The following is a 26,519-nucleotide window of genomic DNA, read 5'->3' as shown; positions in this document are numbered from 1 at the left end:
TGGCTTTTGGTATAAATTGAGATTTCCAATTTCCATGCATTAGCCTGGCTACTTGCTCAGGATGCCCAAAACATATAAAGCTGTGATGAGTGTTCTCCGTGGAAATAAGGGGAGGGAAGTCCTAGATTTGGGACATAGAAATGATGAATTTGTGTCTTTTTTCTAGGAAACGATCTGAGAGAGAAAAGTTGAGCTGGAATGGGAGAGAACCTGACACCCGAGAGGCTGAGCCTTCTCCCCACTGCTCTCAGACACCCTCCCCTCACCCCAGGCCTTTCGGGGACCAGGGTGCCACCCACTACCAAACCTAGTGGTGTAGCGTGTCCTGCGTCCTCCAGGCAAAAGCCTTCTTATCTAAACATCCTCCCAGCTTTCCTGCGGTCCTTCCACTACTCTGCTCTGGGTAGACAGATGGACGTCAGCACAGACAGGCACTGAAGAGCGAGCAGCACAGCCTCCTCCCAACTGGCTGATCTCTGGGCCATCCTCCCAACCCAGCCTGAGTTCGCTTCCTTGAGATCCTAGCCCCCCAGGATCTCATCCACAGGGCAAAACTTTGGGGGGTCAGGCAGAGCTGAGCCATGGACACTCTTTCCTGTTTCCTGTGGTGTCATCTTCTGTTGTTTGTTTTCTGTTCACACGGTGTACAAAAGGCTTGACTTGAAACCAGTGGACTCCACCTCGGCCACTCACGGGAACCCCCTAGTGGGGCTCATCTGGCATGCAGCCTTTACAAGCTCCCCAGGGATTATGTGGTGCAGCTGGATGGTGTGGGTGGCCCTGGCCTTCGCCGAGTCCTGTTGTGGTTGTAGAGGAAATGGGAGACTATGTGTCCCCTCCCTTCCCCTTTCCCAGCCCAAATGAGGGCAGACTCTGTCTGCTGTTCACACCCAGCGAAAATGGTCCACAAGAAAGACATCTTTAACCTCAATTTTTCCAGCCTGTCCAGAAAAGAAAAAAGAAAAAAAAAACAACTCACTGCTTGCCAGAGTGTGGATAACCTCTAGCTCCAGCCAGACCCAGTAAGGAAGCCCGGGCTGCCCACAGGCCTCAGATGCATTTGCTTAACAAATCCTGGAATGCAAATCCCAGTGGACTGGATGGAAGACAGCCCTGAACTGTGGCCCTTGAGAAAGACACATGCAAATTTAAGCCATGGTGGGTGGGAGGCTATTGCACGGAGGCCGGGGTGGAACCTACATTTTACAGGACTGTGTCAGGGAACAAGAGTCCACACGAGCCCCCTTCAGAGGGTTCTACCTGGAGGAGCCTCAGGGTACTTTGAGAAGCCTGAGAAGAATCACATCTCCGGTGTTTTTGCAGCCTCTGCCTTCTCCAGTTCTTTGGCCCAGACCAGTCAAGGGAAGCACCCTGGGAGTCACGTGAGCAGCCCTGCTGGCTGCAGTCCTTTTCCCTGAGAAGGTCTTGCTGTTTGCAGGTGACTGTGTGCCCAGTGGCCCTGAGACGTGTGAGCCAGGAGAGGGAGGGCTTCAGTCTTACACAACTCAGGAATGCTTATTCCCTGGTGTGCAAGGCAGAATTGGATATAATATTAACTATTGTTTTAACTCAAAGCCTGTATTTAGCACCCAGATGCTCTGAGGTAATTAGAGAATTATTCTTGCGTTAGTTCCAGCGTGGCCAGAAGAAATACAGGACACCTTGTTAAATTTGAACTTCAAATAAACAGCAAACAATTACCTAGTGCACGTGTGCCCCCGGCATTGCAATTATTTGTTGTATATCTGAAATTCAAATTTAACTGGGCCACCCATATTTTTCTTTGCTAAATTTGGCAACCCTAATAGTTCCTTTCTCTTTTTATGCCTTAAAAATAACAACAACAGTAATGGATTGTTTTTTTGATGCGCCAGTCACTGTGCTTTGAAATCAGGAGGTGTCACTGGTGCCAAGGCCGAGGCCAGAACACTTCCCGTTCTTCCAAACAAACATATCTGAGTGACACCTACAGCACAGCCCTCTCTGTAGCCCAGCTAACAGCTGAACTTAGCCAGTTCTCCACTGACTCTGTTATCTCTGGTTGTTTTTTTTGTTTTTGTTTCTTTGTTTGTTTTTGGCCATACTGCATGGCTTGGCTTGTACAGGATCTTAGTTCCCTGACCAGGGATTGAACCTGCACCCTTGGCAGTAAAAGCTCCATGTCCTAACCATTGGACTGCCGGGGAAATCCCCCCTTATCTCTGACTCACCCACTTAGCCTCCTGACTTGTCAGGAGGCTAAGAGATTAGGTTAATTATGTCTTCATGTCACTTGCTAACTTTTCAAAAGCCTTTCAAAGCTGCAGGGTCTCCCATGTACCTCAGTGCTCTTGAGGCCTCCGTGGTGTGAGTTGAGGGAGCCCCGCCCTCACACAGTGTCCCATGGTCCTGTATTCCTATTGGCACAAAATTGGCATCATACCCAGTGAGGTCTGTGAGCATCCCGGGGCAGGGGTTGTGTCTTTTGCATCTGTGTATTCCACAGAGGTAGCATCAGCCCTGGCACACAGTAAGTGCTCCACAAATATTGGTTGACCGAATGAACTAATGGATTAGATGGTGGGTGGGCACTAAAATAGGGGTTCTCAGAATGGGGTCCTGGGCTGGTTCTGTCTGCAGCTGGCTGTGTGATCTTGAACACCTCCAGCCTCAGCTTCCTTGTCCATGAGATGAGGATAGTAACGCCGCCCTCTCCTGCCCTCCTCAGAGCATTAAGGTGCGCCTTCAAGAGCTGGGGAATGGGAACGTGCTTTGGAAAGAGGACAAGCTATGCATTCAAGTTCCCCTTCCCCGGGGAGGCACTGGAAGAACTCACGTGTTATCTGAGAGAGAGGAAAGGAGGCCTTCAATGACTTTCAATGGAGACCACATTTTCTGGACCAAAAACGATGCACTGTAATTCTGTCCATTTTTATCCTGGTTTGAGTGACAGAATTTGGGCACCAGAGTTCAGGGATTGATAATACGGATGATGTAGCCTCAGGACTGGCCCAGATTTTCCTAGACTTGCAATTCACTGTCACCTTAAGAGTCACAGAGTTGTAGAATGTCAGGTCTGGAGGGCAAGTGTCTTGCCTCCAAGGTCAGCAGCCTACAGTCAGCTGGACTAAAACCCAGGTCACCTGATGTTCAGCCCAGGACACTTTTTTTTATTCCTCAGCAAGTTGGCAGCCCAAGGAAGGGACACCTGAATAGCATCAGACAGGGTCCCCAGGCCGGGACAAGGAGGCAGACCTGCACAGCCTTGCAGGCACCGGACTGGCCTGGATGTGGCAGAGGGCTCCATCCTGCCTTCATGGTGAATAATCCAATCCAAGGTAGACCTTTGTGCAAACCGGTTTCTTTATTTTTCGAATAACATAGTACAAAAATGAGACTCAGATGCCAGCATCGGGAACTCATACCAAACACTTATACAGCTTAGAGAATATCATTCCAAATCAGCAACTATGTACGGAAGGTTCCTGACCCTCATTTCAAAACTGATTCCGATCCTTCACATTTTGACACCGTGTTCCTGAGCACTGCCTAAAATAAATCCATAAATAGCTCACCTCTCCCTCACTTCTTAGAAGCAGCAATAATACTAAATGACTTTCAGAATCTAAAACTTTGCCTCAGGTTTGGGGCCAGCCCCCTCTAAGTGCCCAGGGCCTCTCTGCCCTTGGCTTCTCCCCTCCTCAGCCCCACCCCATGGGGCTCATCACAAGTTCAACATAGCAAGACAATGTCCACCAAAGGTAACAAGAATGAGATTGTCATCCAGGTTTTAAGACCCTCTCCCCTATGGCCACGTGTTCCAGTCAGTGTCCAAGGGCTATGTTCACAGCCTTGTCAGGTATGCATGCAGATAATGGACACATTGCAAGTTGTCCACCCAAGCCAGGCTGTTGAAACTGTTCAGCTGTATAGAAGACAAAACCTTGCCTTTGTGCAAAAACAAAAAGGAGCCCCTTTCTCAAGATACTTTACTGCCATCAGCTGGAAATCATCATCATGAATCTATAAACCCACAATGTCTTAGAAGTGAATAGCGCTTGCTGCAGTATGGTGCTCTTGAGCAGTGCACACTCATGCAACCATCCATGGCAATCCAGCTTGAAGTCCTCCCCCATTTCCTGAAAACTACCCAGATTGTATAATAAGAATAACAACATACACAGACATGGTACTATGTAATTTTAGAACTCTTTGTGTTGACTTTCTTACTGGCTTTTGGCAAACACCCATGAGATGGGAGAGCTGCAAGGCATCAGCTTCATCTCTCTGGCCAGAGAATTATTGGACAAAGGGTTGGGAGGATTCTGAGACCGGTTGTCCCCAATCTATAGGTCTTCCCATCCCGAAGCTGCAGAGTTCCTGGGAGGATCTGCAAATCCACGTGGGCTTTAGGCACTGTTGGTCAACTGAATGAATTACGTGTTACACATAGATGCACGTCTGTTAAGTGCATGTGGATGTTCTGGTGAGAGTTTAAACAAAAATTTATTTTTAAAACTAAGACATTTAAAACTAACATCTGAAAAAGTGTCGGTAGGCCTTCTACCTGATGTGGGCATATTTTCATCCTGGTGGACCAAGAAAACACATGATAAAAAGAAAAATAAGCGCACATAAGTTGTCACTATGCACTAGGGTTGGCCCCAAAATGCAAAAGCCTTGATTCCCAATCCCACGCTCTGGACCAATGCCTGTTGAGGTAGCTCCCCCATTTCCTCCCTAACTCGCAGTTTAGAGATAGAACCACTGGTTGCACAATACCAGCTGAGGACCAAGGCCTCCCAGAGAATGCCTGGCAGAATTGCCTAGAGCTCAGGAGTGCCCCTCATTCATTCATTCATTCATTTGGTCAGTGCTTCAAGATTGCCTCCAGCTCCATGGGGTGGGTATATTTAGCCACAGAGTGAAAGCACTTATTACCTCTCTTTAGAGAGATTTCAGCATAATAGAGCCAGAAGGGATCTGATGGGTCACTAATCCAGCCCAGAATCCAAAGTCTGGAGAGCAGAGGGGACGTGGGACATGTACAGGGTCTTGCAGCAAGTTGAGGGCAGATCAGCAGGTGGAGTCCTGGTCTCCTAACTCCCAGTCCAGTGCTATTCCCCGTCCCCCGCCCCATGGCCTCTGCCTCCATCTTTGTGGAAGAACACTTTGTGCAGTCTCCATCTCAATAGCCCACAATGGTGCAAGGACTCAGAATGGCTGTCCACCCTCGTCTTTAGTCATGTCTGTGAAGCACTGGATTGGGACATCACGGAGTATCTTCAAGGTTTCCTGGCTAAAGCTGCCGATGTTTGGGTAATTCAGGGAACTTGAGTGCAAAGCCTAGCTGTCAATCCGGACTCTGGCTCTGAGGACTTGTGATGTTCTGGGAGGAGAAAAAGAACACAGGTTTTAGCCATAGCCCAAGTATGTACGGGCCCCACCCTGATAAGAACAGACTTCTCATTAACCCAGTAGCTCCCACCTCTGGGTCTTTGCTAACACAGTACCTCCTACCTGCCATGTCCCCCAGGTCCTTTCTCCCCATCTATAGCCTCTCCATGGTCAAAATCAGTGCCTGCTACCTCCTGGAAGCCTCCCAGAACCAACTTGCTTTATTGACCTCAGTTAGTGCTAATTTGGCATTTAATTAATTAATTTGATATTTAATTTTGTCATCAGTAAACATTCTGTCTTTTTCCCCTAGCAGAACCTTCCACAGGCCCCCATAGCATCTTGCACAGTTAGGCTCATAGGAAGCTCTGAATGTCTATTGGTTGAATGAACGAGTGAATAAATAAAGGAATGAATGGCTAGTAAAACCAGAAGATGGAATTATGGCTACTGAGGATGTCAGAACTGATGTTTCTATAACATCTTTCACAAAGAACTCAGGTCACTCCATCAGCTACTACCTAACCCACCTTAGAGGGCAAATTATCCCTATTCTCCAGGAGAAGACAATGAGTCTAAGAAAAGAAAGGTCTAAGGTCATGAGGAGTTCTCACCAGGAAAACCATTCGAATGGTGAGGTACAAATATTATGAAATAAGACCAGCTTTCTTGAGAGCCTTATCTCAGGGCATTTAAAGGTAATTCTAGGAGGAGAAGACAAAGAGTTTGAGTGATGATGATGTCATGCAATACAGGTCTGGTTTCCCAGGGGACCATTTGGATATAAAAGTTCTGGTCCTATTTGTCCAACACCAGTAGGGCATTTCATTCCTTTAAAATCACAACTTCACTCAGTAGTTTCTGCACCATAAATCTGGTCAAATATCTGTAAGCAGGTCATCTTAAGTGAATTTGAAAAGAGTGGGGAGAACTTTATCAGAGTCCAACAGAAAATTCAGATTAAAAAAAATCAGCAATAAGTTTTATCTCTACAGGGACCATCCCACAGCTTCAGGAAAGGGGAGATTATTAGGACAAGCATGAAACCAATCAAAAAAGTGAGTGATGGGGAATTCCCTGGCTGTCCAGTGGTTGGGACTCCGTGCTTCCACTGCAGGGGGCATGGGTTCAATTCCTGGTCAGGGAAACTAAGATCCCCACGTGCCAAAAAAAGAAGGCTGAGTGATGGCAGGGGAGAGGCTATTCTTAATCAATCAATCAAGGCAAGGTCAGTAAAGAATCACCTCCAGGAAGCCTTCCAAAGCCAAACGGCCCTAGGGATCCTTCTCATCTACGTCAACCATCCCTTTTTTGATATGTAACCTTACTTTACTTTGTTCTTTAAATTTTATGCCAGTCTCAATTGGAAAGCCAAGCAGAACAAATAATAAGAGGGTGGGGTGAGCTAAGATAGTAGCCAGTCCAGCAGTCCATACTGATGTCAAGAAGTATGAAAAAAGGAATGAAACTGAGTTATTTGTAGTGAGGTGGATGGACCTAGAGACTGTCACACAGAGTGAAGTAAGCCAGAAAGAGAAAAACAGATACCATATGCTAATTCATATATATGGAATCTAAAAAAATGTACTGATGAACCCAGTGACAGAGCAAGAATAAAGATGCAGATGCAGAGAACGGACTTGAGGACATGCGGTTGGGAGGGGGCAAAGGGGAAGCTGGGAAGAAGTGAGAGAGTAGCATTGATATATATACACTACCAAATGTAAAATAGTGGGAAGTTGCTGCATAACATAGGGAGATCAACTCGATGATGGGTGATGCCTTCGAGGGCCAGGATAGGGAGGGTGTGAGGGAGTCGTGGGAGGGAAGGGATATGGGGATATATGTATAAATACAGCTGATTCACTTTGGTGTACCTCAAAAACTGGCACAAGAGTGTAAAGCAATTATATTCCAATAAAGAGCTTAAAAAGAAAAGAAGAAAAAACCAACCAAACACTGATTTCCTTCTACCTTTAAAAAAAAAAAAAGTATGAAAATGCACATCCGGTTGGAAAGGGGGTGGAGTGGAAAAGGAAAAGGCCACTGGTGTTGAATTGTCTCAGAAGGCCTTGACAAGGAGGTGGCATCTGAGTTGGACCCCAAAAGTCCTGAACGAAGCAGGGGAGGGGAGAGGACAGCGAGCAGATCCTAGTGACTGTAAGTCTACTGCCGTTTCTCACCTGCTGGGCCTCCCCGTACGGGAACTGGCCATAGCTGGGTCGCCTGTAGTGTAGGCCCGAAAGGCTGAGGACGGTGTGGAAGTTGTTGCCAGCACATTTGTTAGCCAAGCCAAAGACAAACGGGCAGGGTCTCTTGGGTTCGGTGGAGTGGGCCTCCTGGCTGTGCAGAGTGGCTACCAGCTTTCTGAGGGAAGAGTCTGAGAGCTTGTAAAAAAACTTCTTAAAGCTGGGGTGTCGCCTCATCTGGAAGCAGAAATGAAGGCAGGCCATCAGTGTTGCTGGCAGGTAGCCCCCTCCCACCAGCATCCCCCTCCCACAACTCCATGCAGCCAGGCTGGGCGCCTCATCGCCTCTAGGACGAGCATCCCTTGTTAAATTCGTCCACCATCCCCAGCCTCTCAGAATCTGTTCTGCAAGGTACAGCTCCAAGCAGCAGAACAAGATGGAAAAAAAAATGCAGATCTTTGGATTCAGATAACGGATGCTTAACAGCATTCGCTAGCTGTGTGACCTCTCTGAGCCTCTGTTTGGTCATGTGTAAAATAGGGGTAATAATATCTGCCCCCCCAACACTGTTGTTGGGGGAGGGGATTAAGCAAGATACTTTGTTTTGTGCAAAGTGGATGTGGGATGAATGTCAGTTCCCACCCTAAGCCTCCTCCTCTTAATACCTAAATGTCTTAGGTTGGTTTTCCCCCAGAGGCAGAGCCAGAGACCAGGACTTGGATGCAGCTCACTGATGTGGCAAGTGATCCCGGCAAACACGGATGGGGCACTGGAGACCTGGGGCAAGAACGGGAAGGCATCCCACAGGGCATCCCACTCCGGCTGGCAGGGGAGCCTGATCCCCTCGGGGTGCTTTGGGAGCCCTCGAAGAACACACTCCCCAGAGTTATCCCCCCAGGGGGTGGGGGAGCTGGGGTATATGTGCACCAGCTCGCATCTGCTGCGGGTGAGGGCTGCTCCTGGGAAGGGGGAGAGTGCTCATTGTAGCCTACCACAGGGGTGGATAAGGGCCTGGGGGCCAGTCTTCAGGCAAAAGGATGCAGGTACTGGCAGCCGGGAGCTGGGCCAGGTGCTCCTTGGTGGTGAGGAGAGGCACCAACAGCGCTGGCTACACTGATTACTCGTCTCCGATCTGCACGCACACCTGACTCCTCTTCGTATGTGAGCTATGTTTGTCTCTCCAAGTAAACTGTGACATGTTCGAAGGCAGGGAACCTTATGTTACCGTCTACCTAGCGGGGGAAGACATTCTAAAAGTCTGAAAGAATTGGAGACTTTATCATCACTGAAATGTGTGCCAAGACAGAGTGAAAGGCAGATAGCAGAGGATGAGATCAAAGGGATGTGGGGAAGGAGGCTTCCTGGGAGGTGGGACGTGAGCTGAACTTCCAGGAGGATTTGGCCTCAGGAGGTCCTGGCTGGCAGGGGGAGCCACAGAGGTTTCTATTATTTTAAATTAACATTGATCTCATCTGCTATGTGTCTGGCATTTTCTGTACACACACTAACCTTGGCAAGTAGGTATTTATCCCCTATTTCACAAAAGAGAAAACAGAGGCTCATAGAGGTTAAGGGGCAGGCCACGGTCACCCAGATGCAAAGACGGGGATTGAACTCAGGTTCAGTCCTTGGGGGGACTGAACAGTCCTCACCTGCTCCCCTAACTGGCCATCCACTTCTTGGAGAAGGGCCACCAGCTTCTGGATGGTCAGCTCTTCTAAGGAAAATAAAGAAGGATTGAGGGATTGTTGACATGTTCTGTAATAACCCGTCCATCGATCGCAGAGGTATTTTATCTCTAAAACATAGCACACAGATTAGTTATGAAGGGCAAAGAAAACGCTTCCCTTAAACTGTAGGGCTGGAGCATGAGAGCTTTGTTTTGGTTTGCGTCATAGAGATAGAAGGCACTTAGGCCTCACCTGTCGCCACATTCAGCTCCATTTTGACAGATGGGGAAACTGAGACCTTCTCCAGCCTACAGAATAGCGAGGTCAGGAATGGGAGTTGGGACCAGGAGCAGCTCATGAGAATGCGGGGAGGGCCAATACCATGGCTACCGATGCGGCAGGAATGTCCCATCAGCCTGGCCTATAAACAGCGACGTGCAGGTGGCTACGCTCGCCAAGAGTTAATTGTAAACACTCAGGACATTTGTGGACCTGTTGTTATAATCTGTCAGCAGCTTGAAATTGGCCATGGTGGGAATTTTATAGCACAGAAATCTGCAAATGCTACACATCAGGGCATCCCCCATCCCCCCGCCTCTACCCGGAGCTTGTTTGCCAGTACACAACTGGTTATGTGGCCCAGAGCAAGCTGGGAATTTTATAGGAAACATTCAGGCAAAGCAATGGCATGTGCGTGATATTACAGCCCACAGAATGGACAGGCATTGTCTACCTGAAGAAGGCTGTCCACCTGCAACTCTGCCCCATCAGCCCCTGTGCAAAGGCCAACCCTATCTCCTCTCTGCCCTTCTAGAGTCTCCTGGGGTATTTGTCAGCCACCTTCCCAATCCTCTATTAGGATTCAGCCTGTGAAATCCATGCAGAGGGAAAGCCCTTGGGCAGTCATCCCAGGAGAGGGCAGGGGGGCACTGACTAGACTCCATTGCTCCATCCAGCTGAGGTCCCGCTTCTGGCTTGTGGCTTCTGGCCTGGGAGGGTGCTTCTGAGGATCCAACTGCTCCCCCTTCTGCAGGTGAGGACTCCTGGAACTCAAGATCCTCCAGATCTGAGGGCAAAGAGGAGTTGCTGTGAATGTGTTTGCACCTGTCTCAAATCCACCAGCACATTGCTGAACCCAGGTTCTGACACGAAGCTGCCCAAAGGCTCTGGCTCGAGGAGGGTCCTGGTTTCCCACGCTCCTCGGGAAGCCCCAGCCCCACTGGATCTGCCTCAGAGGAGTTCACAGTGCTCTTTGCCCCTCCAGAAATCTCATTCTTTCTTCCACCCACCTCCTCTGCCTCCTCATAGTCTGAGAGGAGAACGAGCAGGCCTGCCGACAGGTCCCACCAAGTGAGCCCACTTCCCCTGCAACTCTGTGAGCCTTTGCTGAATCTGAACCTCACTTTCTCCATCTGTCAAATGGGAGTAACAGGACTAACTTCACTGGGTGGTGAGGGGGGTTAAATGAGATAATACATGTGAACGTGGCATGCAGCGGGCACTCTGTAAATGTCAGGGGAATTGCGTACACCAGTGGTCCTCACACTTTGGGGTAGTGAAAAAACAGAGGCCCAGGCCATATGGGTTTCTGTTTTTCAATCAGCTTTCCAGGTGATCCTGATGCACGTATCTGATGAACAGATGAACTGCTCTCATACCACATTTGTTTTTAGGTGTTTCTGGTAGGGTGCGGGGGAAGGTGTATGTTGTGGGGGAGGGTCCTGGTGGCAACCAGCCCCTTTCTCTTCTCCACAGCCCTCCCGCACCTCCCCACTCTCCTCAGAGCAGAGAGTGAAAGTCAAGACTGAATGGGAGGGACTTCCCTGGTAGCACAGTGGGTAAGACTCTGAACTCCCAAGGCAGGGGGCCCGGGTTCAATCCCTGGTCAGAGAACTAGATCCCACATGCTTGCTGCAACTAAGAGTTCTCATGCCACAACCAAGAAGCTGGCGAGCCACAACTAAGGAGCACATGTGCCACAACTAAGGAGCCCACGAGCTGCAACTAAGACCTGGCACAACCAAATAAATTAAAAAAAAAAAAAAAAAAGACTGAACGAGACACCACACAGCTAGCTGGCCAACCCTGCCCTGGAGGAAGCCTAGGGGCCAGAGGCAGCCTCTGTTACCACGGTGACCCCAGGCCTGCTCACCAGGGTTGCTGGAGATGGAGGGCCTGTGGCCACCGACACACAGGGGCAGAAAGCTGGGCCTCTTGGGTGGCCGGGACTGTGGGCTGGTGGCACCTGCAGCCCTCTCTCTCTTGGGCTCCTTGAAGCCACTTTTCTTATGAGAAAAGGCTTTTCTGAAGCTGGACTTTTTCTCCTGGGATTTCTTCCTGCAGGCTGGGGCCAGGGTTTCTACAACCACCTCGGGATCCTGGACTTGAAGTTGCTGTGGGGGAGATAAGAGAAACTGAGTCAGGGCACCTGACTTTGAGGAAGTTACAAGTGAGCTGAGGAAAGACACCCAGCATCCCCAGAAACAAAGACCCACTATGGACCAGAGGGTGTGGCCAGGGGAGAAGGGTGGTTGATGCTCAGAGCTGGGGAAACAAGTAGAGCTTGCAGCGGTCAGAGGAGGCTCTGGGAAGCAGGAGAGGCTGGAGCCAGGCTCTGGCAAGATGTGGAACTGGGGGAGGGACAGGGAAGTTACTGTGCCAGGTGGGGTGGGGGTGTCCATAGTGAGGGTCAGGGACCACACAGGGGATGTCTTCCTCACCTTGTCTCCCCCCTGCTCCTCTGCATCTTGAAGTAGGGTAATAATCTTCTGGATAAATTCTTCTAAAAAAGAACAAAGCAGTTGCGCACACTTGAGTGTTGAGACAAGCTTTTCTGTGGTCAGTCTTCATTTCCTAAGGCCCAGTGGCTCCCGGGGCGATTCCTACAGGTCTCCAGGGTGGGGTGCTATTAAGCTTGCCTTTAAGGTTGTCTTGGGCCCAACCAATCCATGGGGACCCCAGATTCCTCAGAGGTGGCCTGAGGGCTGGGCTGGTTTCACAGGAACATATTCGTGTATCCATTCACCACTGAGGAAGGGTCTAGATGTGCCTCGTTAGGTGTAGGAAAGAGCCGAGGCCCTTGCCTCCAGAGAAGGTGCCTGAAGACCATCTGGAAAGGCCTGGCCTCCACTGGTCCCCTCACCCCACTCTTTCCTCCTCTTCTAGGTAGAACAGGGGCCTTTCTCAATTCCCCTTCAAAGCACATTTTCTGTGACAAGCCAACCAGGCAGAATGGGGGAGGAGGGGGAAGTGGATCTTCAGACACAGAACTGACGGTGATTACATGATAAATAACAGTAACAGTGATGGCAGCTACCACTGGTTCAGCTTCTCTCCTAAAGCCCCTACCCTGCTTCCCGTCTCTTTACATCTCCTGAGGCTCTGTTCTCAAGCTGGGCTACATGACAACGACACTAATAGTCACAATAAATGGCAGCTGACATTTATTGGTTGCTCATGGCTGCTGCTCTAAATGCTATCATCATTAACTCATTTAGAGCCTCCAACAACTCTGGAGAGTAGGTACTATTATTATCCCCATTTTACAGATGAGGAAACTGAGACCAGAGATGAAGTAGCTTGTCCAAGATCACACAGCTGCAGAGGTCAGAGCCCAAATTTGAATCCAGGCTCTAAAGAAGATACCATCTACCGAGCCCTTGCCACGGGCCAATGCTTTCCTTGTATCGCCTTAGGTTGACCTCACCGAGGAGGACGTCATCACTGTTGCGGTTTTACAGCTGGGGCTCAGACAGGGGAACAGCAGCCTGGCTCGGGGCCTGTGCTCTGGACCCCGAGCTGCCTCCCCAGCCTGCTGCACTCAGAGGCAGGTAAGGACAGGTCACTGCCTCTCTCTGGTTCAGTTTCTCTTCTGCAAGTAGAGGGGTCAGGCCAGACCTCTTCCAAGGGGACTCTGAGAAAAGGAGAGGGGTACTGACTGAATTCCGAGGCTCTGTCCAGCTGCAGGTCCTCTTCAGGTCCCTGGCTTCCTGCTGGGTTGGAAAGCTCGAAGGGACTTGGATCCCCACCGTCTGTAGACAGAACCTCTTGGAATTCAGGTTCTTCCACACCTGAGAAGCGAGAGGAAATGGTGGGTGAGCTTCATCAGTCTGAGGGTGTTAACTAATGCACAGAAGTCAGCGGAAGACTCCACAGTGTGCTCCTTGACTAGTGCATGCAGGGGCCTTGCTGGGGTGAGGGGGAGCTGCTGGGCAGGGCCGTGGCTCTGTGATGCACTGAAGACCAAGCTCCCTCATCCCTATGTACTCCATACAGCTGCCTTTCCTGGGCTTTGCTCCCCTCTCCTCCCTCCCCGCCGATCTCATCCCTCTACCATCTTGACTTGATCCGTGAATTGGAGAGTAAATGCCTGATACCTTGGCGTGAATTAAACCCATCACAGCCAGGATCCCCCTACATGAAAATATCTCCCCTTGTGGCCTGAAATCCCACCACTGGGGATCCACTCTCTGGTGTTAAACATTGTCTCCTCCTTTTTAAAATATAAATTCTCCTGGCCAAGATGACCTGCTAGGCTGTTCCTCCCTGACACTCAGGATGACCCTTTCTTCCTGTAGCTCTGGCTCCATCACTGATGGGCCATGTGACCACAAACACATTGTTTTACCTCCCTAAGCCTCAGTTCCCTCATCTGTGAAATGGGGATAATAACAGGTACTTCATAAATGAGGACTGATTGCATATAGATACACAGCAGGAAAGTGTCTTATTTTACAGGCAAGGAGACTGAGGCACAGAGATGGGGAAGTTACAGCCCATAACCCAGGTCTCCTGCCGCCCAGCCTCCAGTTCCTTCCTGTACGTGCTACCCCCTGCCAGGGTGTGGAAGCTGAGGCTACAGAGAGATGAGGATAGTTTGGGGAATCCCTGAACACAATTTCCACTGGGGGCTTAGCTGGGTTGCCTAGACAGTGAGGCTTTGTGTGTGGAGGTGACCTTCTGGCATCCCTTTTGCCCTCCCCACACTGCTCAGGGCAGAGCAAAAGTGAGAACTGGGATGGCGGCAGCTCTTAAAATGGCCAATTCAAGCCTTGGGGAAGGTTCCACCACTGGAGGCAGCTGCAGTGTTGCTGTGGTGACTGTGAGCCTGCTCACCAGGGCTGCTGGAGCTGGAGGGCCGATGGCCACCGACACACAGGGGCAGAAAGCTGGGCCTCTTGGGCGGCCGGGACTCCGGACTGGAAACATCTGCAGCCCCTCCTCTCTTGGGTTCCTCGGAACCATGTTTTTTGTGAGAAAAGGTTCTCTTGAAGCTAGACTTTCTCTCTTGGGATTTCCTCCTGAGGAGCACTGGTGGGCTTTGAGGAGCTGCGCCTGGCTGAGAGGCTTGATGCTGCTGTGGGGGAGATGAGAGAAACTGCATCAGGCCCCTGACTTCAAGCAGAGGGGAAAGCTCCCCAAGAAGCAACTGAGAGCAACCAAGGGCTTCAGGGTAGCCCCAGGCGAGGGAGGTGACAGAGCCCAGAGCCGGGAGCACTGAGGCCCGGAAGAACAGGTGGGGCTTGAGCAAGGAGGAGGAGAAGGCAGCAAGCCCCCGGGGATCTCTGCAGGCTATTTCCTCCTCACCTCTTCCTCCCACTGGTCTCCCACTTTTTGGAGCAATTCCACTATCTTCTGGATGATGGTATCCTCTGGAAGAAAATGAATGCACAAGTTAATCTTTCTAGATGCACAGAGAACTCTTTCTAATGACCGGCTTGGAGTTCTGAGACCAACTTGGGCCTTCTGTATTGAGGGTCCTCTTAAAACAACTCCTTTAGCATGGAAGGTGGGGGGTGGGGAGTGGAGGGAGCTTCACATTCCAGGGGCTAGTCCTTCTGAGAGAGGGTTGGAAGATCCACAGGTGAAGGGTACTAGGCCAAAGCATGAAGTTTTCTGCAGGAACTTTCAAGTCAGTCCTTCAAGCATTCAACTTGTGCCCCATAATTTCCTTTGAACTTCACAGATCTGTAAATATCTGCTTTGGGTTTGACAAGCTGTGTGACCTTGGGTAAGTCTCTTAACCTCTCTGGGCCTTCATCTCTTCCTCTGTGAATTGTGGGTCATAATCCCCATCCTGGTTCCCTCAGAAGGCTGTCAGGCTGTCATATGAGAGACTGTGCTTGGAAATACTTTGCAAGGCTAATGCTGAGCCAACCTACCAAATTCCAGCAGGGGAAATGATGGAGACCCAGGCTAACTAAGGTGATCAGAGGCACTCCAGCAGGCGTGACACAGATAGCCTGCCACATTGGTGCCCCAACCACACTGCCAAGTCTTCACAGAGAAGCCCAAGCAACATAAACAGTTTTCTTGGATATTCCAGTTGACCTACCCAAAGACAATGTGCCCCGAGTGGCCTCAGCTAGTTGCCAGCTGATCAGTTCACACAAAAGAAGGTGCAAACAAGATTCTCTCTTCCCAGGCTCTCTGCAGGTTTTTTTCACCCCCTCACTTCTCTCTCCTTTATAAATCCTGTTAGGCTTTTGTTCTTTCACCCAGTCTACCACCCAGCTCCCTCTCACATGAGAAAACAATTATCCTGCAAACATCCTGCAAAATAACCAATGAAATGCCTTTTCCCTCTTCTTTGACAGATGCACAGCGCCTACATTACATATCTTTTAAAATATGCACATTTTTTGTAGGGAATTTGATTAATACAGCAATATTTCTTTTATTCGTTGCAATAACGAGACTGCTAGTATACGAGCCTGTCATTTCTTGCGGATGTATGCTTACGTATTTAAGGATGAAGCATCATTTTACTTAAAATGGTTCAGTCACAGAATTATACACACACATGAAGCAAATACAGCCAAGTGTTAACAATTGTGAGTATATGAGTGTGCATAGAACTAGTCTTTCCACTCTTCTACATAGGTGTGTACACATATATATATATTCTTTCCACTATTCCATAACTCGTTACAGAATCGTGTCATAGTTATGAGTTTAACTATTCTTTCCACTCTTCTATATGTGTATATATATGTGTGTATGTATATCTATGTATATACTTCTTCTGTAAATTTAAAATGACTAAAACAAAAAAGTCCCATGCTCAACACATAAGGCAGGAGCATTTGCCAGCGGCCGGTCTACGTCCTGAGCCTCCCTTCTGTGAAGCTCTAACGTAAATGTGACCAGAAGCATCAGAAGGGGCAAGATCAGCACACACATTTTGAGAGGTCTAAGCAGCCCTCCGGAGCAATTCATCTCGTTTGCTGACAGCTGCCCTAGCTGCAGGCGAAGAGGACGCTAAGCAGATTCTGACTCGCTGCCAGGCTTTCTGAGCTCCTCTTCCCACTGGTGACCTGCGGCTTGGGAAGAAACCTTCCAGACTCCAGCACCCCCGCCTTCGAGGAGCAAGAGCTGGTGGAGTTCAGAAACGTCCCCTCCTCTAATAAAGATGAAACCAAGCGTGTGGGACTGTATGTGGGTGTCAGGGACATTCTTCTGACTTTGTTTAATGAACACAATGAAACAGCACAGAATTCACAGCAGGACAAGCACTGCTGGAGCCAGCTCTAGGCTTGAGCAAAAAAAAAATCAGAAACCCACCAAGGGTTCCGTTTGAAAAGAGGCTGCCTCAGCCCAGACATCCTTCCCTCCACCCCCAAAATATTTTGGATCCTCCTTGCCTCTCTTCTCCCTATTAAAAATATGGTGAGTTTTGAGTCCTGTAGGGCAACGCTTCATCCTCCTCCAGCTGCCTGTGGGACATTCAACTCCAAGATGCTAAGCGCCAGAAAAGGAAGGCACCTTGGGGAACAGCTCCTTCATTTGACAAATGAGAATCAAAGTTTCCAGACAGGGACAGCAGCTTGCTCAAGGTCACACAGCAAGTACATTCCTGCTGGAGCCAAGTCTAGAACCAGCACCCCAGCAGCTGTTTCTATTTCCCTGTCACCACCCCAGCCCTCACATGTAGACTAGTGTTGGAGCGTAGGGCTTCCCTCCTTGATTCTCCTCTGTCTTCCTATTTCTCCCTGGTCCGTGCTCCTCAAACCAGAGTACTTACCAATAACATCTGCCACTTATGAAGCACTTCCCATGTGCCAGCTCTAGGCCACAGCCACCCCACGAGACAGCAACTGTTATAATCTCCATTGTATCAATGGCAAGAAAAAAAGGAGGCTCAGAGAGGAAAGTCGCCAGCCCCAGGTCACACAGCCAGTGAGTGGAGGAACTGGGGTTTGACCTCAAGTTCTCAGCCACGGTGCCGCTCTGCCTCAAAGAAATGGTGTCGTTCCTGATAGCGGCCCTACCTTCCAAGCCCCCTCTGTTGAGAGGTTTAAGGAGCTGGCTCAGAGCACCCTAACCCTTCGGATGAGGGAGGGAGGCTGTGGGGTTATCACAGAAACGGGCACGGTCTGCTCACCTCCCGCTGCTGGGCCCAGGTGGGCCTCCTTGCAGCATGAGGCCCCGGCTATCTTGTCCTCTTGGCCTTCGGCCTCCTGATCTCGGGCCCCCCTGGTTTCCTCAGCACCGTGTTTCTTGTGACTGTGTTTCTTGCGGCTGGCCTTCTTGCTGTGGGCCTTCTTCCTGGGAGCTGGCTCTCCTGGTGTCTCAGGGGTCTCTGCAGGCTCAGGGAGGCCCTCCTTCCCCTTCGCCCTCTTGTTGGTCTTTTCCTTGGGCTCCTCGGGGTCCGTCCCGAAGAAGAAGTTCATTATGGCCCTCAGCCACCCCTGCTGGGCCCGCCACTGGGCCTTGTCCTTCTTGGCGTCCTGCAGAGGCCTCTGCTCACTGGGGAGAAATTCCCTGGTCTCCTCTGGGCTGAGGGCTACAGCCCTGGTGCCCTGAGCCTCCGCAGACTGAGCTGGGCTCTTGGGGCATCTGGCCCCATCGCTGGCTGTCCGGTGAAGCATCCTCCAAGAGGGGATGGTGGGCCGGGAAATGCACTTGCAGTCCCACGACTCTGAATCCTTCCGGGGGTTCTGCGGCCTGTCCAGAGACCTGGCTCTCCTCCCTGACAGAGGCTTCCTCGGGCCCTGCGGAGGCTCCATTGCACTGCAACCAAAACAGACAGCTCCCTTAGAAGAGGCCCCGGGGACCACCGAGTGGGCTGGCAGGGCTGACCGGTGTGCCCATCCAACCCACTCGTGATGTGAGTAGCAACAACTCTTGAAGCTGCTGTCTCATTTAAATTTCTCAACATCCCTGGGAGGGAGGGGTATCCTTGTCCCATTTCTCAGAGGAGGAAACTGATGCATGGGAGGTCATGCCCCAGATCTCACAGCTAGTCCCCCAGAGCCTCCAGTAGGAACACAGCCCTGCCAACACTTTGATTCTAGTCCGTCGAGACTGATTTTGGACTTTGTTTTTATGGCCGCACCCACACAGCTTGTGGGATCTTAGCTCCCCGACCAGGGATGGACCTTGGGCCCCCTGCAGTGGAAGCGCAGAGTACTAACCACTGGCTCACCAGGGAAGTCCCTGATTTTGGATTTCTGACTTCCAGAACCATAAGATAAGTACTTTGTGTTTTTCCAGAGCCACAGAGTTTGTGGTATTTTGTGACAGCAGCAGTAGGAAATGAATACCGCTGGAGCCAGAGGCCACGTCCTGCCCCTCAGGACTGCAGGCAGCTCCTGCGGCTTTTCTGGCCCAGTGACCTCATCTGAAATATGGCTGAGACCTACCTGTCCATCTCACGGGCTGTTAAGAATATTTCACAAGACAGCTCGGTAAATGGCAATTCTGTTCTTTCAATTGCTCAGGCCCAACATTTGAAGTCCCCCTTGACTCCTTTCTCTCTCTCACGCCCCACGTCTGATCCATCAGCAGAGCCTGTCGACTCCACTTCAAAGCACATCCGGCCCCGAACCACGTCTCCCCTCCTCCTCGACCGCCACCGGGGTCCAGGCCCCATCTCTGCTCGCCTGGGCTATTGCAATCGCCTCCTAACTGGCCTCCCTGCTCTGCTCTTATCCTCCTTACAGTAAGTTCTCCCCTCAGCAGCCACTGGTGCTCTTACAACGTAAGCTAGAGCCTGTCACTCTCCTGCCTCCGAGGGCTCAAAGTCTAAGTCCTTACAATAGTCAGCAAGGCCCTGCCGACCCGGCCCCATCACCTCTTCCGTCCCCTCTCACTCACTCACTCCACTCCCTTACGCAGCCCTGCTTGCTGTCTCTCAGGCCCACTCCACCTTGGGTCTTCACACGGGCGGTCCCCTCTTTCTAGAACATTCTTCCCCTGGACTGCCTGACGGTTTGTTCCCTCACTTCTTTCAGGGCTCTGCTCAAATGTCACCCTCTCGTAGGGGCACCCGCATTAGCACACTGTCTCCCCCTTTACCTCATCCCTGACGTTAGGCAATATTGTATCTTTCCACGTTTAGTGGTTTATTGTCTGAGCCTCCCTGCCTCCCCTTTGTCTGTTTTGCTAGGTCTTATATCCTGAGTACCTAGAACGATGCCTGGCACATCACTGGCACTCTGTAAATACTTATTAAACAAAGGAATAAATGCGGATGAAACATTTTGTAAACTGAACAATACCTAAGAATGCGCAGTTAACATACAATAAGTGAATTTGGACCAGTTCCATCTTAAAGCAGCCAGGGCCCTTCAGTTCTCCATCCAGAATGAAGCAGCTGCCCATGGAAAAGAGAAAAGAACCACCTCCCCTTGGGCAGCTTTTTAAGTAGGCTGGGGTGTGGGCAGTGCACTTGATCTGTGTGTCTTCAATCTGAAACTCCTGGGGCTTTCCGATTTTTCCAAAGTTGTTCAGAAGCCCTTCGCTCTTTGGTGGAAGTTAAAAGAAAAATAAAATATGGTTTTGAATCTCAATCCTGAGCTCCCAGAGATTCCTATAGAGTTTAGATTTATGGATTGCCTACTCTAATCTGTAATTATAGCCTCATCACGCATTTACTATACTTTAGTGTATTAAGTATTTATGTATTACATATTCATATCATATCTTCTGTGTTTGCCAACTGATTCATTACTTTAAAATGTACTCTATTACTATGTCCAGCTTAGAGGCAAAAATAAGAACCTATAATTACGATTTCAGATGTGCAGGGATCCATGTGAATGTGAGGAAGATACACAAAAGGAGGGAAGAAAGGGCACGGGGAGATAACAGAGAGATTTGAAGGTGACAGTAATGGTCAAAGATGCCTTTCTTCCTTCAAGCACGGATCTCAGGAGAAAGGATAGGGAGGATGGCCAGAGGCCAGTGGGTACCACTGGCACTGCTGGGCGTCCCCATGTGGACAGTCTTAGAGGAAACAAGAAAATGAGGAAGCAGGCAATTTGGAAGGCTTTATTTGTTGTTTAGTGTCCTTTAAAAGAACATTTGAGGTACATGAAAACTTTTAGCAACACACACCTCTAGTTTATCTGGAAATTGACTCATGTTCTTGAAAGCCTCAAAGTCTGCCTTATGGTTGTGCTTCCAAAATGTGGCGTTAAGTAGGATAAGAAAAGAAATCATAGAAGAAAATACTTTGCCTTCTTCTCATTAATTTCTTTCAACAAACCTCTAACTGGCCCCCACTGTGTACCAGGAAGTTTGCTTGGTGTTTGGGAACAAGATGCAGGGTGTGCTTCAAAGAGAGTGCTCTGTCCCAGTGCTCACATGGGTGGGAGTGGAGGTGCTAGTAGGTGGTAATGCTCTACTCCCCTGACAGCCACTCTCTCTCTCTATTTATTATTAGTATTATTACTTTTTTTTTTTTTTTGGCCGTGCGGCATGCGGCATGCGGCATGCAGGATCTTAGTTCCACCACCAGGGATCGAACTTGCGCCCCCTGCAGTGGAAGGACGGAGTCTTAACCACTGCACTGCCAGGGAATTCCCTACTCTCTCTCTTTAGTAAAATGTGGTCTTAAAAGAAGGTAATTTCAGGTCGAAGGTCTATTTGATTTTAAGATTCAAGTAACCTGAGCTAGAGATATTCACTGAGGGAATCCCCTGGTGGTCCAGTGGTTAGGACTCTGTGATTTCACTGCCGAAGGGGAGGGTTTGGTCCCTGATGGGGGAAGTAAGACCCCAATAGCTGTGCAGCCAAAAAACGGAAAAAAGAAAAAAGAAAGGAAATAAAAAAGAAAAGAAGAAAGGAAAGAAAAAAAAAGAAATATTCACTGAATGGTGTCAGGGTTCTCTTTGCTTGCTCCATATGTTCCTCCAATCAGGGCAAATTGGATGAGGTTGGCAGAGAAGCTGTTCAGTAACAGAACCACCAAACCAGCCCCTTTTCTTCCTGCATTAACTTGGTTTGAGGGGGCCCACTGCTCAGAGAGCCCAGTATCCTTCCCCAGCTAATGAGAAAAGAGACGCAGTGATCGCTTAAAAAACTGTCATTGTAGGGGTTTCCTAGGTGGCGCAGTGGTTAAGAATCTGCCTGCCAATGCAGAGGTCACAGGTTCAATCCCAGCTCCTGGAAGTTCCCACATGCCGCGGAGCAACTAAGCCCGGGTGCCAAAAAAAACCAAAACAAAAAAAAACTGTCGTTGCTATGGAAACGGTTTCCACCATTGCTGATGGTCACAGTATCCTCCTACTGCATTCAAAGGACACATTGCTACTTCTAATCAGAGCATCAATACAATTCCACCTGGCAATGGTTTTCTTTTGTGATGTTTTTGCAAGAAAACTGCCTTGATTTGGCCACCCCCTTCCTAGAACAACAGTGCCCTGAGCCCAGAGGGAGGTGAGGGAGACCGAGAAGAGGAGCAGCTGTAGCAGCCCCAGAGGCAGGGAGAGACAGGGTGGGTGATGTGTGACTTTGGCCATCCACAGGTGTTTCCCCAATGGAGAGAAACGCCAGGACCTCCCAAAGTCTCCTAACTGCTAATCCAGTGACCTCTTCCCATTCCTTATCCTCCCTCAAGGTGCTGCAGTGTTTGATACCACATCCTCTCACTTCTTCCCGCAACTCTTTCCTTTCTGGGCAGCTGTGATGGGGCTCAGCCTGGCTTTCCTCCCACCCCGCTGGCCGCTCCTCCTCTGCAATGTTCCAAAGATTCTGTCTTCCAAAACTAAGCCCAGGATTGAGAGAGTCTGGCTTCCCTAGGAGGGCAAACCTACTCTCCCCCAGGGAGACACCCTGAAAGATCTTCTATGGGGCAGACATGTCCTCAGACTTTTGAAGTCTCTAAGCCCTGCCTGAGAAGATTTTCACATTACTTGCCACCTGCCCCCCGACACACACACCATACAAACACATGCACACAAATTCTATGTGTGCTGAAATTAAATCTTTCCAGACTTTCTGATTGTAAAATTCTGCCTATCCAGAATTCCTCAAAACAAGTCTTTCTTTTTCCTTCCTCTTTTTTCTTGTTTTGTGCCCCTTCTTTGCCTGGGACCTCACCCAAGTTCTGCCTGCCTGTCGGGGAATCCCACCCTGTCCGGGCCATGCTTCCAGACAGTAACCCTGAGACAGCAGCAGACCATTGCTGCTTGGAAACCCAGCTGCTCTTGTAAACTTGTTGATTGCCTTGGCAGAAAGTAGATTTCAGGGCAAAGTCCAAGTCTGCTCAGAAATACCCAAGTGATCTGCAGGTCACAGGACTTCTGATAAGACATGACGCATACCAGTTATGTGTTTAAAAATAACAACAAAACACCAGAGAAAGTGCATAGAGCTGACCTTGAGTTACTATAGAGCGGGGAGTTTGCCAATTTTTCTCAAGCATGCTGTTGTTTTGGGTTTATTTTCTAAATTATACCCTGATGTCATCTATACACCATTCTCTAATTCATGCACCTGTCGTGTTACTCTGTAACTACTCTGACACCATTTCCTAGAGGAATTTAGCCACTCCCCTTCTCCACCCCTGGACTTCACACAATAGCTACTCAATAAACAGCTGACCCCTCCAAGGGAGACTGCTTGTGGACCCAGAGTCACACTCACAGACACTCATTGCTGTAGACTGAAGGTTTGTGTCCCTCTCAAATTCACATGTTGACACCTAATCCCGAGGGTGATGGTAGTAGAAGGTGGGGCCTTTGGGATAATTAAGTCAAGTGAGCACAGCCCTCTTGAAAGGGATTGGTGCCCTTAGAAAAGAGGCCCCAAAGTGCTCCCTTGCCCCTTCCACCACGTGGAACACAGAGAGACCTGGTCTCTGAGCCAGGAATCTCTTGCCAGATGCCGAATCTGTCGGTGCCTGAGTCTTGGACTCCCAGCCTCCAGAACTGCGAGAAATAAATTTCTGTGGTTTAGAAGCCACCTGGTCTATGATAGCATGTGATCACAGCCCAAATGGGCTAAGGCACTCTTGCGACCTAGCAACATGTTCATGTATACCGTAAACCTCCAAGAACTCATAACACCCTAGAATTTCCCGCCCTATGTGTAAAGGGAATAATTATCTGAGTATCTATTTGCCATCTGCCCCCCTCTCCCCCACCATCTAGATCCAAGTTCCAGAGAAACAGCCCGAGCCTGCCTGGTCTCTGCTGTATCCACACTGCCTAGGAGGCTCTCCGTGTTTGTGGAACAAATATACAATACACAGATACGTGCAAACACAACCAGCTCACCAGACACATGGCACCCAGCACTTCTTTCATCTACATGATCTCAATTCAACTTGGCCACAGCCCTGGCAATGGGCCAGGCTGGCAGTGGGGGATTGAGGCTCTGCCGATTAAGAGACTTGCCCAGGGTCCCACAGTCCAGAAGGGGAGAAAGATGGGGCTTGAATCCACTTCTCTGGATTCTAAATTCTTTCTCCTACACTGAGAGGCCTCCCTTAAACACACACACACATTTAGAGGTGAGCAAATCTGCTATGCACACTGTCAGAGATAAACATGTCCACACACGTGCCTGCCATGACCTGTACGCATGGAGTCAGACATTCACATGTGCCCAGGTATTGACATCTGTGTCCCAGAGGCAAAGATCATACACACAGGGCGGGGCCCACAGGCTCTTGGCTGGAAGCCAGTCGGTGGGCTGGAGGGTCAAGGGCTGATCCCAAGCTCACATTTACAGTTCATCGACACAGGTGAGGCTGTGGACTCTTAGAACCCCAAGGCTGAGTGCCTGTTCGAGCTCGAAGCCTTCCATCTGGGCTCCCGAGATGACATGTCTCCCATCCACAGCCCACACGCTCCTGGGAAGACGGCTCCAACCTCCACTGGCAGGACTCGAGAAGGGGACAAGTTGGCCATCTCTTCCCGCCACACTGGACCAATCCTGCTCCCATGCCCACCTCCCAGGTGTTAGATGGGAACAATTCAGGTATTCCTTCTCCGCTGCGGGGTTCCTAGCAGGTTCCTAGAGTCGGAAGGGACCTGGGAAGTATCCAGCCCACCTCCTTTAGGGTAGGACTCCTTTGTAGACTTGCATCTCCTGTTGGAACCCTTGCTGCAATGGGAACTCACCACCCTTCAAGGCAGATCACTCCACCATTGGCCAGCAGAAATTAAGGACAGTCCTCCTTAGACTGAGCTGACTCGGCGGGCCCTCACACCCTGAGGAGCGGTCACCTCAGCCCCTGAGTCCTCTCTCTTCCAGCCCATCACCCAGTGGCCCAGGTCTCTAGGTGGCTCCTCAAATCACATTGCTTCTGGACCCATCCCCTGCCTGGGCACCCATTTCTGGGAACGCCCCAGCTGGTCCTTGTCCACTTCAAAACATGAGGCCAGGCTGGGATGGAGGACTCTAGCCACGGCGTGACTACAGCAGAGCCCAGTGGGATTTTGTACGAAGCTTCAGATCACAGAGGCATCTCAGCAGCCACATGGTGCCCCAGGAGAGGGGGAGGTCAGTTCTGCCTGAGCCGACCCACAGCTCCATGTAAAGGGCTGGACTTGGACCACCTGCCCGATCCGATTGTCACCATCAAACGCACATCACCTGGTGCCTGTTTTCCAAAATGTCAGGGATTTGTATCTTTTGAGGATCTTTTGAAACCCCAAAGAATGAACTCCCTAATGGTGGAACTTCAGGCCCCGTAATACAGCAGTGGGGTCATCACACGCACAGCTGGAGAATTCCAAAAACGACCATGGCTCCCCTCCATCCAGCACTAGAGTCTGTGTTCCATAAGTACCCCCACCCCATTCTCACCCCGCCTTGTCCTCTATCCAGGACCACAGGCCATGCAATGTTATAATCCCCCATCAAATGCCTGTCAGAGCAGCAGGCTACCAGGACTCTTTTCATAAGATCTCCCTGTCCTTGGTCTAGCTTCCAAGAAACTTAAAATGATAAAACCGTAATCCAGCCATAGGCAATAACAACACCACCGTTTATGTGAAGTTTCCCTTTCCTATGCGCCTTCACATAAAGCCTATATCTTGACCTCTACAGCATCCAGTAGAGAGATGAGCAGGAGAGGTACCTAACACTGCCCCTGTTCTACAGATGAGGAAACTGAGGCCCAGGGAAGTGAAGTTCCCTGCTCAGGATTGCTAAGCTAGTCAGCAGCAGGGCTGGGACTTGAGTTCAGCGCTTCTGTGTGCAAGTTAGTTCAGAGCTCTTTGCATAACACCTGGTTGAGATCACACCATTGAACTTTCTATCTTTCTAGAGATAAAGAGACTGAAGCTTAGCAAGCTAGAAGCAGCATTGGGACTGGACTCAGGGTCTACCCTCCTTTCAGGACCCCAAGATACCTACCCACTACTCCAGCCTACTAAGGGAAGAGTATTGTTAAACTAACCTCAGACCTTGAAAGTCACTCCTGTCCCAGGACACCTTTGGTCTGGACCCCCAACCAGGGGGCTCTGCGTCAGGTACTCCCGGCAACGTCTAGGTTCCACTCCCTGTCTGCTGGAAGTTGTATCCAATGAGGGGTAGTAGTACCAGCTCTCCCAGGGAGAAGATGCTGCCAGTTTCCAGACTGTTTCAGAAGATGCTTTGGTCAGAGCCATATATATCATATCTCCCAGGAGGTGAGCTCATGGGTAGCCAATCCAGGGGCCGTCCACTATAGCCCTGTCACCCTATCCCAGGGCTGCTCTCTGCTCCCCCAGAGATAGGAGGCTTACCTCAGCTACTCTGAAAAAAACAGTTTCGCTTGACAACTTCCTTATTGTACCCTGCAAGAAACCAATGCTCAGAAAACAACTTAGGCCTGGCTGGAGGAAGGCCAGTCCATGGAGTAGAAAACAAGAAGCTCTTATGGAAAACATGACTCAGGGGAAAGGAGGAGGAGGAGGTAGTTTTAGCACCTGCATACCCTCATCTGTTCTCTTCAAAGAACTCTGAAGAGGGAATGATCTAGAAAGAAAGGTCACTGGATGTATATTCCCATGACCATATATTCCTTGACCTGGAGACAAAACTTGGAATGAGGAGTTGATGAGGA

The 26,519-nt window shown here is 49.9% G+C and overlaps 2 protein-coding genes across 5 annotated transcripts in view; one reads left to right on the top strand and one right to left on the bottom strand.

Moving 5' to 3' along the window:
* The window catches only part of PNPLA1 (patatin like phospholipase domain containing 1), a 46,159-nt gene extending 41,995 nt beyond the window's left edge, over positions 1-4,164 (top strand). For all 4 annotated transcript variants that reach the window (XM_057699442.1, XM_057699441.1, XM_057699439.1 and 1 more), the window contains one exon: positions 167-4,164. Coding sequence is in view for 1 of the 4 variants with exons in the window: in XM_057699440.1 (XP_057555423.1) it covers positions 167-178 (12 nt within the window). In the remaining 3 variants the exon portion in view is untranslated. The remainder of the gene's footprint in view (positions 1-166) is intronic.
* Positions 4,165-5,332: 1,168 nt separating this feature from the next.
* Positions 5,333-25,906, bottom strand: BNIP5 (BCL2 interacting protein 5). Its single transcript, XM_057699445.1, has 12 exons — positions 25,872-25,906; positions 17,619-18,247; positions 16,516-16,635; positions 14,822-14,886; positions 14,351-14,591; positions 13,174-13,305; positions 11,956-12,014; positions 11,388-11,628; positions 10,170-10,301; positions 9,218-9,282; positions 7,560-7,802; positions 5,333-5,368 (listed from the first exon to the last, which is right to left on the bottom strand). Exons 2-12 carry the CDS (start codon positions 18,241-18,243, stop codon positions 5,333-5,335), a joined length of 1,959 nt encoding a protein of 652 aa, XP_057555428.1. The 5' UTR covers positions 18,244-18,247; positions 25,872-25,906.
* Positions 25,907-26,519: the final 613 nt, after the last annotated feature.

The sequence above is a fragment of the Hippopotamus amphibius genome, chromosome 11 (assembly GCF_030028045.1).
Source record: "Hippopotamus amphibius kiboko isolate mHipAmp2 chromosome 11, mHipAmp2.hap2, whole genome shotgun sequence".
Lineage (NCBI taxonomy): Eukaryota > Metazoa > Chordata > Mammalia > Artiodactyla > Hippopotamidae > Hippopotamus > Hippopotamus amphibius.
The sequence above is the reverse complement of the archived record's forward strand: the minus strand, read 5'-3'. Positions and strand labels throughout refer to the sequence as shown.